Source organism: Egretta garzetta, unplaced genomic scaffold, assembly GCF_000687185.1.
Source record: "Egretta garzetta isolate BGI_Z169 unplaced genomic scaffold, ASM68718v1 scaffold365, whole genome shotgun sequence".
NCBI lineage: Eukaryota > Metazoa > Chordata > Aves > Pelecaniformes > Ardeidae > Egretta > Egretta garzetta.
Window position 1 is genome coordinate 2,054,013 of NW_009259602.1, and position 14,278 is coordinate 2,068,290.

At 46.7% G+C, this 14,278-nt stretch overlaps 1 protein-coding gene across 1 annotated transcript in view; it reads left to right on the plus strand.

Moving 5' to 3' along the window:
• The window catches only part of GRIK4 (glutamate ionotropic receptor kainate type subunit 4), a 139,663-nt gene that overhangs the window by 50,668 nt on the left and 74,717 nt on the right, over positions 1-14,278 (plus strand). The window contains exon 2 of the mRNA XM_009638429.1: positions 9,384-9,548. Coding sequence (XP_009636724.1) covers positions 9,384-9,548 — 165 coding nt within the window. The remainder of the gene's footprint in view (positions 1-9,383; positions 9,549-14,278) is intronic.

The following is a 14,278-nucleotide window of genomic DNA, read 5'->3' on the forward strand; positions in this document are numbered from 1 at the left end:
AAAAGTTGATTGTTCTAACAGTAAAGCAAAGAGATGAAAACAATTCGGAGGCACATCAGTGAAGGGCTCGCGTGTCAGTGTTTTATAATTGGATCAAACTCTTTCATGTTGTTTAATACATCTGGGTCTTCTGCGATAGGGGGGAGGTTTCCAATGTCACCTTTTCCCACCCTTGTTCATCTTCTACTCAGCTTCCCTGTGATCACCTCCTATTCTTAGGCCACAATCGCTTCCCTTGCACATCTGTGCACCAACATCTGGGCAGTGTGGGGGTAGGGAGGTGGTGAGAGGTAGGCAGCAAGGTTTCCTATGGAGCAGGTGCATAGAGAGCAGAGACTCTAAAGGCTGACTTGTTAGGAACAAGTTTTTACCTGATTTAGGTGCTCTGAATTGCCCTCTGTAGGTCCTGACCTTCTCTGCTGACTATAAAGGCTCCAAACGTAGTTTGAATCTCCCATGCATGCTGTGCTCAGCTGTGTAGCATTGACCCTGTCTTCATTTATCTTCATAGATGATTCTTTTATTATGCTGCTACTTCTGGAGGTTCCCATCCCCCAAAAGCTCTGTTAATAGTGCTTGCTTGGCTTTTGTGATGCACTTGGGTGCCTGGAGGTAGGAACAGAAGCGTCAAGTTTCAGTGGCAGTAAGTAAAAAGGTGAAGGTGCTAAACAAGGGCTTCTGAAGTCTCTCGGCATATTAACTCCATTTATTTCCCATGTGGTCTTGCAAAACCTTGAGGAGTCGCTTTATCTCTTTGTGCCTTCATCCATCATAAGAGAATGAAAGTCATTCCACCTATCATTTGTCTGTCTCATATCTTTAAAGGAATTGTCACACCTGATATCTACATCCAGCATGGTAGGTCCTTGTCCTTGGATCCATCTTTTAGAGATTTGTAATAGTAGCAATGGCTAGTGATTTGTAACAAGCATAGAGCTGGTGTAAGCTCTCCATATTGTTGAAAGCAAAACCCTACGTCCCATCACTACAGCATTTTTTTTCCCCCTTCTCACAGTGACATTGGGGATATGTCCAAGGCTATTCGCTATCTCTGTGTATGTAATTAATCAGCTGGCTGGGGGCAGCCTGGAACCGGGACCTGGCACTTATGTACTCCATCATGTGGTCTAAGCCGTGCATCCTCTGCAATGCACTGCTGTTTGCCAGCCCGGGAAGGATCAGCAAATGGTGCCAAAGCCCTAGAATAGGGAGATGCTGAAAGAAGAGCAAATGCACTGTAAATGCTAAGATTCCAGGAAGGGTTAAGAGGAAAATGGTCACTAAAGGCCCCACTTATGTAAATGGAAATCCACTGGCTTTAGAGGGGCCCCAAATTCCTTTAATCCTGAAGCATGCTGGAGGTTCAAGAAATGGTTCCCTCTGCAAGAGGCAAAGTGTCAGTTTTGGAAATGTTGCTCTCCTTATGTCACTGTCAATACGTAAATCCCAAAGTTTTGTGGAACGTTTTGCTGGAATAGCCTTGGCTGCCACTGAAATACAGACGCTTCTGGGAATGGAGCTATGGTCCATCTGTCTTGTAGGTATGGAACACGCTTATTGTGGGTGTGTGACCAGGAAAGCGTCCTGTGTCATCTGGGGCTCGCAGCGGTTCCCTTTCCTGCCTCTCCGTCCTGTGGCAACCTCTTTTCCCATGCTGGTGGCTGCTGCCTGCTCTCAGACACAGAGTCCCACCACTGCATTGTTTGTTGCCATCTCTCAAATCTATGATTATAGCTATAAATCCTAGTGGACTTCCCCCATTTGGTTTTTTGGATTTTTTTTTTTTTTTAGCTTAGAATTTTCCACATTGTTTCTTCCTTCCTCATTCTTTTTGTTTGCCTGGAGGCGGCACTCGGGGTTTGTGCGGTTATTTTTCTTGTATTTATACTCTCCACTGACTTAATTAAGTTCTTGCTTGTTTCCTGGTCTTGCCAAGTTTACTGGCCCGACCAGGGCTTCCCAGTGCTCTCCTCCTAAAACCACAGCTGCTGCCAGTCACCTGAGACCATGGACATGGGCAGAAAAACTTCCTCTTGGAGCTCAACTTGACATTATTGAAATAAGAAACAGGCAGGAAAATGATGTTCCCAACTTTGGTCAGTGTTTTTAGGCTGGTTTCCGAAGAAAATCAGATTTAGGCACTTAGACTGACCTTGTGTGGATATGGGGACGGCTCCATCCAGTAGCTTGAATTGTGTGGCAAACAGCAGTCCAGTTTGACAGACAGGCTTTTCAGAGATGCAGGAAATCTGCACTAGAGAGCACTGCTATGAATACCTCCTGCTGCGAGCAAAGCTTCAGGGACACAAAAAGGCATCCCACTGCACATGTACACATGTGCAGAAACAGGTTCTTGGTGGCTGGAATTGCCTGTTTTCTTGCTGCAAGATTTCTGACACCCCCAGGAGGCTCTTCCCTCCTGGTGCCCATTTGCTTCCATGGGCCTTTGGTAGCAACATCCCTGGACGATGTCCACGGGTGAAAGGTGTCCCACCATGCCTTCCTGTCATTACATTTTTAGCGTTAGGCCTTCCTCTCCTTCCCTTTTCTGTCCACAAAACCCTGCCCACATGAGATGAAGAGCCCTTCTTGTTCATTCTTCCAGCCTGTCCTTCCAGAGGCCTTAAGCATCCCTTTCTTTCGGAGCCATAATCGTTTATTCCCTGCCTGAGCCCTGACTTATACCTCAGGAAGATTAAATCAGTCATTCTTCCCTCTCCCTGATTTTCTTTCCTCATTTTTGGGAAGGCTCTTGGCAGTCTTTTCAGGGGATTAAGTAGGAATTATCTAGTAGCAACCACATTATTTGAATTCACAGATCAGGACTTTACCTGTAGCTGCAGCGTGCCTCGAGTCTGCGGCTGTGGAAAGCCGTAGGTGTTTCCCTGTTGGTGTTAAAGGACCTCAGTTTGCTGCCCTGTTTTTCTATGAGAGGATAGCTTCAGACTGCTTTAGCCAGCTCTGGACAGGGCATTTCCATTTCAGACCCCTTTCTTATCCCTCTGTGCTCTTTTGCTTCTGTCTTCATGCTCAGGGTGTTTGCTGGCTGCCTCGCAGCGAGCTTTGTGCTCGGAAAAGCAGGTGATCTTTATCGGAAGCGCACGACCCTGTATCAGCGTGTTTTCCTCCCCGCACGTGAGGCAAAGGAGCGAGAGGCGAGACGAGACCTGTCTTGCAGATGCCTGCGTTGAGAACGGCAGCTGAAGCGTGTTCCCCCCTCCCGCCCCATTTCGGATAGGAACAGCCATCTGCCTTTCACGTAGGTGCGTGCGGAGGAGGGAAGAGGAGTCTGGCAGCGCTTTTACCTGCCTGGGCCAGAGGGACAGTGTTTGCTGGGGCACGAAGATGAACTGACCCCACCGAGGCACTGCGTCCCAGCGCTGTGACAGGTCCAGCGTGATTGACAAGTCCAGCATGATTGACAGGTCGAGCGTGATTGGCAGGTCATCACCTTTGCAGGCTCAGGGAGGACAGAGGAGAAGTGCAATGGCATTCTCGATCTTCCTGGAAACTCCCAGTCTCAGAGAACGTTATTCTGATCTTATGTACACAAAGCGGTTATTAAAGAAGATAAAAGAGAGGTGGTGTTTCAAGCAGTAGAAACTAAAGCTCTCAGCTGTTTGTATCATGTCTCCCCTCTCTCCCTCCTGAATTCACTCTCTCTGGATAGCAGAAATGAGAGGGAAGCTCCATTTAAATGCAGATTTCAAATGTTGGCCAAGAGCAATAAATAGCCCTCTGCTACACTGATCAGAAAAACATTATCAAGTCTCTTTGTGAAGGAGAGTTTATGTTTTTAGATTTTTTTTTTTCCTTGATGAGATCCTCTTTCCTCTCAGAGTAATAGCATATCAACGACTTGTTATTTTATTTTTAAGCAGTACTTCAGAGATTATAATGGAAACACAATCCCACCTGTTTCTCCACTGGAGCTACACTTGACAGCTCTGTAATGAGGAAGTCTGCAAATTTCTTATCCTTTACTGCATTGACAGCCTGAAGGGTTGATACTGTATTCAGCAGAGGGGAAATGTGCAAAATAAGGCAATCCTGCAACCATTTTTAATCAGCTGCCCCCTCGAGTGTGCAGCCTCGTGGTTTTGGAGGTAGTTTGGGGCTGATGAAGTGGGGGGCAGCTGCAGGGGAGTCTCTGATGATAAGGGTGGGTGGGCAGGGGGCAGGAGCAAGAGGAGCTGTGGAGGTCTGGGGTGATTCCCCCACGTCCCAGGGCATCTCCTGAGGCTGGTGCTCCCGAGCAGGACATTGGGGCTTTGAAGAACGGTGTGGTTTTCTGGTATGTCTTTGATCTAAAGGGTTCCTGGTTGTGAGAGTAAGGACTAAGACACACTCCGGTGGTAGGTATTGGATCTGCTAGGTGTCTAAATCTGGTTGAACTGAGGTTACAGTTCTCAATTTGAGATTCCATTCATCACGGGCACATAGAGGATCTGAGGATGGTGTTTATTAGTATAAATCAGAAGAGGTTGTAGTGTGATCTTAACCTGTCAGAGGAGACACCTGAGAAATATTGTGGATGGCATTATATCTTTTTAACTTGGAGGGACAGGTTATGAAAAGTGAAATATCATGTTTACTAAGCCAGTGCTTTGCTAAATCTACATCTGCAAGCCACCGCACTGGAAATGGCAATTGTGTTTCTGAGTATGGCTTTACATCTCAATGGTATGGAAGGCACCTGAGAAAACGTAACAGTACTTAATAAAGTTAACAGGGAAAGGTCAGCTGAACACTGTTTGTTGTAGCAGTGTATAAACCTCCCGGTAACATCTGTTCCCTGTTATTGTTATAAAAATGCTACTTCATTAGATCTTGGTTGGATCATGAATTAAATAGCAATATGTAGTAAAGCTTGCAATCGTATTAGGCTTGTCAGAGTGCATATGTTGTGAATCTGGATGGTGGCGGGTAGCACTCTGGGGAGCCACATGGCTTGGGGGAATGGGAGAATGGAGGCTTTCTGCTTTTTTAGTACTGGTTGAAACCCAACTGAGGGTGGAAAGGATTAAATGTCAGTGTTGTCTGTGAACTGGCTGGTGCACTGAGTAGGATGAGTTGCGGTGTGTCAGCCCAGCTCCGGGAAGACAGCTGTCTGCCCTGCTGACCGCACACAAGCTGACAGCACTGCCTGTCCCTCCATTCGCTGTTTTGGCGAAAAGGAGCAGGACTGAATTGTTCGGGGTGAGAAATGAATGGCCTTCCTCCTCCTGGAGAAGTTTCTCCAGGGCACGAGGAGAAAAGGCAGGAGAGTTTGAGCATCTGCCTTTCATACTGCCGTGGCTGTGCTCTGCTTGAGCGGAGTGAGAATTGCTGCGGCCAGATGCCACCTCCTCTGGCTCTCCTTTGCATGGGGCTGGGGCTGATGGAGTTTAAGGAGGCTGCATCTCTGGGGAGCCCCTTCCCCAGCTCCTGCCTGAACAAGGCACTCACAGATACCCTATACGCGATATCTCGGTAGGGCAGGGCATACTAACACAGATGCACACGTGTGCACGCATGCATACCCACGTCTCATCGGAGAGCACCCACTCCTGCCTCCCCATCCCCCATCATATCTGCCTGCCTTTGAGGGCTGGGAAATCACGGAGGCGAGGATGACCTGTAGGAAAGTTACTGAAATCTGTTTTTCTCAGAGGGCGCCATCATGTCATCTCGCATTTCTTTGGCTACCATTAATAACTTTTTTTCTAGTTCTTGATGTTAACTCATTAACTTTGAGAGTTGCGTTTGAAATTTCGGTTTGATGGAAATGTACAATTGAAGTCGCTTGTTGCTTGAATCTTGAGCAACTGTAACCCAACTATTTTAAATACATATCCAAAGTGATAAATTCTTCTGGTTTGTGGCTTCTTGGGTTTGTGGGTTTTGTGTTAAGTACAAGGAAAGCTTGGGCGTATTGGATAAAAAAAGAATTATTACTATATAAAGGATGTTTATTTATCAAGATTGGAACACCGCATGAGAAAAGATGTTCCCAGCCAGTTCTGCCTGAGAAGAACTTGGCCTCTGCCAGTCCTTGCTGGCTTCACTTGAAGTTGGTTGACTCTCAGTCCCTGTAAAAACCCAAGCAGCCCTGAATCAGGCATCACAGACCCAGGTGCTCCTGCCTCCCTGTGAAATATTCTTCTCATAATTCATAGGGAAGGCAGTCTAGATTGGAGACATTTATTATGATGGGGAAGATAGAAGTGATTTTTGAGGCCAACAAAGTTCAAAGACTTCGCTGTAAGTTTTCAGGATTAAAGATTTACTTGATGCATCTTCCCATTTTTAATAGACAGGAATAGATGAAAGGGAATTTCTATAAAGATTTTCGTTCATACTTAATGATACTGCTATTAGATGAGCTTTGGCACTGTGTCCCAAGACATGAAGTTTTAAAACCAACCTTTTTTAAACATTAAATGACCTTTTTCATCTGCTAGCTTTAATAAATAAAGATTAGTTCAGCCTCATTACCTAGTCTGTTCTGGGGGCTGGTTTAATATTTGGTAAAACTAACTAGTCTCCCAAGATGCAAGTGAACAAATCTTGCTGGTTTTCTCTCACATGCCCTGCAGGAAGCGGTAATGGAGTTGGATTTGTGGCTGGGCTCTGGCAGTGCCACCACCACCACCAGCCTGGGGTTCACCCTGTCCGGCTGCCTGCCTTTCTTTTCTAAAACTTGCCACTTGCTGTGGGCACTTTCCTCTTCCTAATGTATTTGCTCCCAAGGTGGACTGTGAAGTTCAAATTCAGAGCTGAGTAGGGAAGAGGGTTTGTTGGTGGGTTTTGTTTGTTTGTTTCTTTTTTCCCTCAGCCATAGGGAAGTTTTCAAGATTTCCAAAAATAAGAGTGGAAAATACCAATCTGAATAAACACCAAAAAATATTTGTGCAAACATTTGTGCCGAAGCGGCCTGAGGAAACTATTTGAAATACTTTCATTTTGACTTTTTTATTTTTAAAATGTATTTAACTATACATTAGTGGAAATGAACTTTGCCTGAAAACTGACAATTGAAGAATATGCTTGAAAATGTTGTCCAATTAAGTGATTTTTTTTTTAAAGCTTTAAATTAGAAAATAATGAATCTAAGAATGCTGACATACACTCCCCCACCACTGATCTTTAATTTTGCTATGTCAGCATTTTGTGATGTTCATCAGACTCAGTACATTGCTTTACCCTTTCCTGGAAACAGGGACATAGGAAAAAGTTTACACGGATCAAACAATTCTGTGTATGAGTAAGTGGGGCCCATTCATGTCTGCTGCTGCTTTCCTAGAGAAGTGGGGAGCTGAGCAAGCTGCTTCTTGGGGCACTCTAGCCTCCCAGCTTCTTTGTAATTAAAAGCAGTCACCAGCCATATCGATGTATTAAAAAACCTGTGATCCATGCTCCTGGCCTTAGAGAAAAGCACAACCTTTTTTCTTTCATAATGAGATTAAGATTAACTGCCCTAGCTTTGCAGATAATGATGGTGCTTGCGTGTTAGCGGAGCAGAGGAGACGGTGTCGCCTGAAGGACTGGGAATGTTCGCCCAGACATCTGTGCATATTGTACAAGAAGTATTGCTGTGTGTTACTCTTATCAGTACGTAGTTCGGTTTAGCTCCCATAAAACTGGAAAAAAATAGGAAGAGAAGGAGTTCTTGAGTGGATATCATCAGGATACAAAGTAGATCGGGTTGGCGTGGACCACCTTTGCTTCACCAGTGGGTTTGGTCTCTAGTTACCTTCCACAGCTCGGGTTAGGGCAGGACTGGGTAGCAGAGATGCTCTGCAGTTTTGTCATGAGAGAAGAGATCCCACTGGGACAAACAGAGCAAGGCTGAGAAAAGAGCCCTGAAATGCAATGTGAGGTTGATGAAATTGGGCTGTGCTTTGAGATTTGGGTTGATTCAAAGCAAGTCTCAGTGGCAGGAAAGCCAAAGTAAAAGGAGCCTGAACCTCAGACAGGTTTCTTCATTAGGCTGAGCTGGGGTGGGGGGCTCTGTGTGTTGGTGGCAATGAAGGGTGATGGGACCCCATGCCCTGGGGGAGCCATGAGGACCTCCAAGGCACAAACCAGCCCTCTGAGGAATGTGGCCTCAGTCCCAGCTACAGCACAACATCACTGTGCTGCTTTAACACTGGTCCCAGTTAGCTATGTGTGTATCTTCAAAATGCGTGTATCCTTGGACTCTGCTCCCAGCCCTTCCTCTCGGGGCGGTGGGATACCTCCTGTTTATAGCCAATGTGCTTTATTTCAGCTGCCAACCCATTTACCTGTTTTGCTCTGATTTTCCCTAGCTAAAAAAAGCCCCAAACCAAACCTGCTGCGGCACAATGTCATGTTTCAAAGCTCCAGCAAGGCACCTAGCCGCTGTGGTTAGTTCTGTGTTTCCCTGACACACAAACCAGCAGAGCCCTACTAATCCCTGCTTTGCTAACCTATGTGGTGTGGGGCCTGATTCAGCTCTGAGCTGCGACTCTGCCTACACCCGAGCAGTTCTGAATGGCATTGCTCCCTTTGGAGTGATTTTTGGGAAGGGAAGATAAGCATTGGTGCCCTTCTAATATACATAACAAAACCCAGCACTGTTCTTCCCCAGGTACAACTGAATAGCTGCATTCGGGGAGGAGACCTCCTATTAGCAAGGATAAACTCACTGGGGTGCAGAAGTTGTGCCAGCTCATAATGAAATGCTGTGATTAGTGCTCGACTCCAATTTCTTTTTGCCTTCCGTCAAGAAAATAAAAATAATACCCCACACTATCTTTCTCTGCCTAACACAGATTTGAGTGGGCAGGCTCAGGAGCTGAGTTCAAGAGTCAAGTGCTTTCTGTTTGAAAAATATTTGTCCCTTCCCACCCACGGCTGCCCACGTGCTTCCTGAAATATTCCAGCTATCAGCACCGTACCAACGCTTTCTCAAACGAAAGAGCCGGGGCTATCTGGGGACGTTCTTCCTCTGTTGGGATGTGAGGCAGTGCCCGGATCTGGGCTGCTTGGGGCTGCACAGCTGGATGTCCCTCTCTAGGAGCGCCCAGGGCGAGCAGGCAGACGCCTGTGCGGCAGTGGGTGCTGGGCACCGCCAGGACCCCAGCAGCGTAGGCGGCCGTGTCGTGCTACAGCGCGCCGGCAGGTAACGCAGCCACTGCTGCAGAGATTTCGCCGCCCACATGTCTGGCAAGACCTGGGAGGTGGGCGAAGCGGCGGGAAAGGCCGCACGTGGGAGGGAGGATGCGCTAACAATAGCAGCAGCAGGAGCAGAAGTGCCAACACGGCGGCTGCCTGCGTGGCAGCGGAGATCCCGAAGCGGGGATGGGGGTGGGGGGATGTGGGGAGCTGGGCTGGGTCCCTGCCAAACCTAACCACTGCCAACGCCTTTGCTCCCGCAGCTGCCATCCTGGATGACCCCATGGAGTGCAGCAGAGGGGAGAGGCTCTCCATCACCCTGGCCAAGAACCGCATCAACCGTGCGCCCGAGCGGGTGGGGAAAGCCAAAGTGGAGGTGGACATTTTTGAGCTGCTCCGAGACAGCGAGTATGAGACAGCAGAAACCAGTAAGTATCACTTGGTGTAGCTGGTCCTTCCCCAGTTCTCTCTGCTGGCTTGCAGGAGGTGTCTGGCACGCTGCACTTGCTGCAGAGAATACTTGTGTAGTAGTCAAGGGGGGTACATGGGATAAAAAGCACCTTTCTGGTCCGCTATTGGTACTTGAAAGACCAACATTTGCTAGCATGGAGGTGGGTCTCTGCAAAGCGCCAGGCCTGCCCTGGCTGCCCGAGTGCGGCCAGGTTTGGTGCAGGGGTTTGGTACGGTCTGGGTGTGGGCACAGCATCCCCTCGGGAGGCGTCTGGGACCTTTAGCAGCACTTGTGCTGTGTTCAGTGCCAGCCACGTGTTTGCAGGGGCCAGCCCTGCCGGGGTGCATCCACGGCAGGGGCACAGTGGCACATAAGGGGAGGTTGGGCTCGGAGGGCGAGTGCTGAGACCTGTTTCCATTTGAGGGTTTAGCGTGGTGAGCCCTGGCGTGGACTGGGAGGATCTGGGTCCCCCATAAGCTTTGCCACCATTCAGCTTGGCGGCTTGGGACAAATTATTTTCTTTAATCTGTGTGTCAATAAACAGAGGTAATGATACAGGAGGTGATGCTCCTTTGTAAAGTACTTAATGGTGTGCAAATAAGAGACTCTGGGCAAGTTCAGCGCAATTAAGTTATTTTTAAAACCCCATGGAACGCTGCGTGTCAGCAAACATGATAGCTTTTCCAGTGCTTTAGATTGGCAGTGGATTTGTTTACACAAAGAGAAGTTTTCAAGTGATGTTTAAAATCACGTGGATTAAAAAGAGCTAATTTTGACAGAGCAGTATGCTTCCCACGCCGCTTTGAAGTCCCTTAATGCAAACAGGTCTCTGCTATAGTTGTTCCTCTAGGTGCCCAACATGTCAACTCCAGGCTGATAAATGAAAAAGAAATTGGTGGTCAGCGTCCACACACCTCTCAGGAGCCCAAGTGAATGAAACCAAAAAGATCTATAATAGCTTCTGCCTGTAAGAGGGAAAATCCTTTGGAATAGGATAGCTTCCCTTTAGAATAGTTTTTAAGATGAACTTCAGAGTTCAAGGGAGGACTGTAATGTTTTATTTCAAGTTGGCTTGAAAAAGCTAGAGAGATCAATTTAAGTAATAGGGATTTTAGACTTGTTTCCCAATGGTTCTGTGTTCCAAGCCTGTGTAATGTGAAGGGTATCCCACAAAGGTCTGGTAGTACGTCGTGGTCTAGGGTGGGCTGGTTTTTCATGCGGCTTTGGTGTTTTTCTGTGCAGCACTGAGCACCCCTGTGCCTGCGAGGCCCCGTGGAGCCGCGTGCCCAGCGCTGCTCAGCAGCAGCTCTCTGGGCAGCTGGCAGAACGGGCTCGAGAGGCCTGCGAGATCAGCAGATCGCTCCTTCATTTCCTGAATTAACGTTTGCATTATTTATAGAAGCGTTCAGTTAATAAAGTGCATATCAGCAAGTACCTGCGTGTCTATTTATAGAGCCTGTCACCCGTAAGGCAGTCTAGATTAAGATCATCACATGCGGCATCGCTGCTGTTTAAAACAGCAGTTCCCTACCTTTTTGGATCCCTCATCTCTTTTAACTTTTTCTTGGTCTTTTCCCATCTGTTCAGGATTGTGCCTGTCCTGCTTTACCCTCATTTGGCACAGCAAGAGGGCAAATCCAGCCTTGCTGGCCAGGTTGTGCAGAAGGGATGGGGGCTGCCTGTATTTCCAAGTGCATTCCCAGTTTGCCCCCAAAAGTCTCCCAGATCTCCCAGTGAGCCTCCCAGGAAATGAGAAGATTGCTTGCTTGCCTGAGCCTTTTGTGTCGTTGGAAGAACCAGCAACATTCTTCGTTCCATTCCTTTTACTTTCTCAGAAATCTTCTGCATGTAGCAGTGCTTCTGGTATTTAACTTTGCTCAAGCAACAGGCTCAATTGCCAAGTGACCCCAGACCTGCGGTAGAGATCGTGAGCGGGATTTCTTTCTTGCTTGCACCCCGGTAATGCTGCTCAGAAATTTTCCTGTTGGAACATTTTTCAAGCAGAAGAATTTGGTGAGAATGAAGTATTATGCAAGAAATTGTTGATTTCGGCAAACGTGGTGTTTGGGTGGAACAGGGAAATGGGATAAGTGAGGAGGAGGCAATCTTCCATTTCGAATTTTCACCTTGGGGTGATGTTCTTTGTTTTCTTTACCTTGACTTCTAGAATATAAGAAGTAGAAATTGGAGCAAACTGATTTGATTTTGGTGAAGTGAGTATTCACATAATTTTGCAATATGTCATTTGCCTTTTCTTCAGAGGGAAAAATGTGTTGAAGCATTGCTTTCAAAAGGAAAAATCTGGATTCTGCATGGCTCCGCTATTAATGTCACTGAAGTTATTCTTGATTTATACTGGTAGCAGAGGAGAATCAGATCCTTTAACTTAAATTTCAAGGCTTTCATGGCTTTCAAATGTCTGACTTCTCAGCTTTAATGCAGCACTGATATTTGTTATCACACGTAATATCAATAAAAGCAGTTTAGATGTTTTAACCTATGACTGCGAAGCTGTTATACATCTGTTTAATACTGTTCTCAAATTTCACACCCTTTGAATCACCCTTAAATACCACAGCTAGCATGCTTAGCTGACTGATCTAGGAATGCTGTGATTACACCCCATCAGTGATATTCCATGTACAATTAATGCTTCAAGAGAAGAAAGACTTTTTGAGAGTTAGCTTTTATTTCAGTGTTGCGCTATTTTTCTTTCTTTTTTCCTCCTATTTAGCTCGGGCATCTTACTCTTAGGGGGGCCACAAAATCACAATCGCTGCAGCAGGTAAAATATGAGTCAGTCTTAATCACATTCATGCATAATTTGCTATTTCAGCTTTATATATGAATGAAGACAAACATTGAGTGTTTCTGCCTGCAACATCCGTAAAGTTCTGTGTTTTGAAATGAGTTTGCAATGAAAGGTTACAGATAGAGCTTTTTTTGCTGTTATAAGTAAAGCCTGTTCTCTCTTTGTGTTTGATGTTTCAACTCCTTTTATGGAGATCCAAAATGACTTGTTTAATCATGTCTTTATCTAAAACACCTTATTCCTTTTGATGTCCAGGGAGGGACAGATTTTCTACTTGTCACCCTGTCCCCTATCGTCTCATCCGTCTTTTAAGCATCTTTCTGTTGTTAATCCAAACATCTCAAGGCAGAGTGAGCGAGCAACTGGAGGATTTTTAATTTTTATTTATTCACACAAATATTTCAAAGTGCCTGATATGTCCATTCAGAGGCACTGGCTCAAAAGTGCTATTTACTGTCCTGCTGTTACTGCAATCCTGTTGGATTTCACATTTAAGCCTGCTCTGGGTGCGGGTTCCTGTTAGGAAGCGTAGAGGATGCTGCCGGGAGCAGTCTTGGAGCCACGGTGCAGGGAGCACTCTCTGTAATGCCGTCTGCTCATATGCTTGGTGGGTTTTGTATGAGAATCCCGTCCTGACCAGTCCCTGTCATTCAAGATTGTCTGATATGTTTTGCAATCATGGCAATGTGGAGGTAATTGCATACCTTCCCTGCTCATTTATTTTCAATTAGAGACAGGAATCTTCCTTGCATGCTGTTTGAAACTGTTGTATCAGGTATCTGTATGCAGTAAAAGAGATGCTGTATTGTGCACCGTGGGTGGATGCTCTCACTGGAGTGCTTTCAGCCGTGATTTGAACAGGGAGAGTTCATGGAAGTGCTTGCCAAGCGCCCCGAGATCCCAGGAGGTGACAGGCACTATCTGACCATGACTAAGTGGATGTACGGGCATATATAATGCAAGAGCTACTCATTTGTTGTTGTGCTCTTTCATGTTCAAAAATAAGTACGTGCTTCCATTTTCCTTTAAAACGAATCTTGCTGTTTTCTGAGTGTCCAGACCTGTACTTAAATCCCAAATATACTAGTGGAAACCACTGAACACAGAGCTTTCTTGCTTACGTGGCAGGGCAGACCTGCCGGTATGAAAGCAGAGTCACCATTTTGCATCGCACATTGAACACACACCTGAGCTTGCGTGAGGGCCACCTCCTAGCTCCGGACTGTAGCCTGTGCTGGGAAGGAGATGGGAGCCTCTTGACCCCACTCTTAGCTTCTGGGCAAAAGCCCATGACTGCATAGATGGAGGTGCTGTAACGGGGCAGCTGAGCTGCGCAAGCAGCAGAGGCAGAGAGGCCCCGTACAAGTAGAAAGGCAGCAGTCATCAGCTCCCACCTCCGAGGAGTTACCCCCGAGTGATGCCTGAAGCAGTGCAGGTCTCAGCAGAGAAGGGTGTAGCCTGGGATTTTCCTTTTCAAAGCCTTAAGTATTTTAAGAGTGTCTCGTTAAGAAATCTATTTGCTAAGCCTGTTTCTTGCTTTTCTGCCCTACTGTTCTCAAGCATGTTAACTTAGAAGAGCAGGCAGTCCATAGAAATGGCTGGAATAGAAGGTTTGGGACATCTCAGGCTTCCAGGTCAAGGATGGTGGATCAATAGTACCCATGTACCCAGTCTTCACTGTCGAGACTGGCCCTCAGGCTCCCCAGTCCTGGCTGGTAAGCGAGCTAGCTTGGAGAAAGGAAGACCTTCCTTCTGTTGATGTGGATCAGGTTAGGGATCTTTTAAGGAAGCTGGACACCCACAAGTCCATGGGCCCTGACGGAATGCACCCGCGAGTGCTGAAGGAACTGTCAGACGTCATTGCGGAGCCACTCTCCACCATCTATGAAAGGACG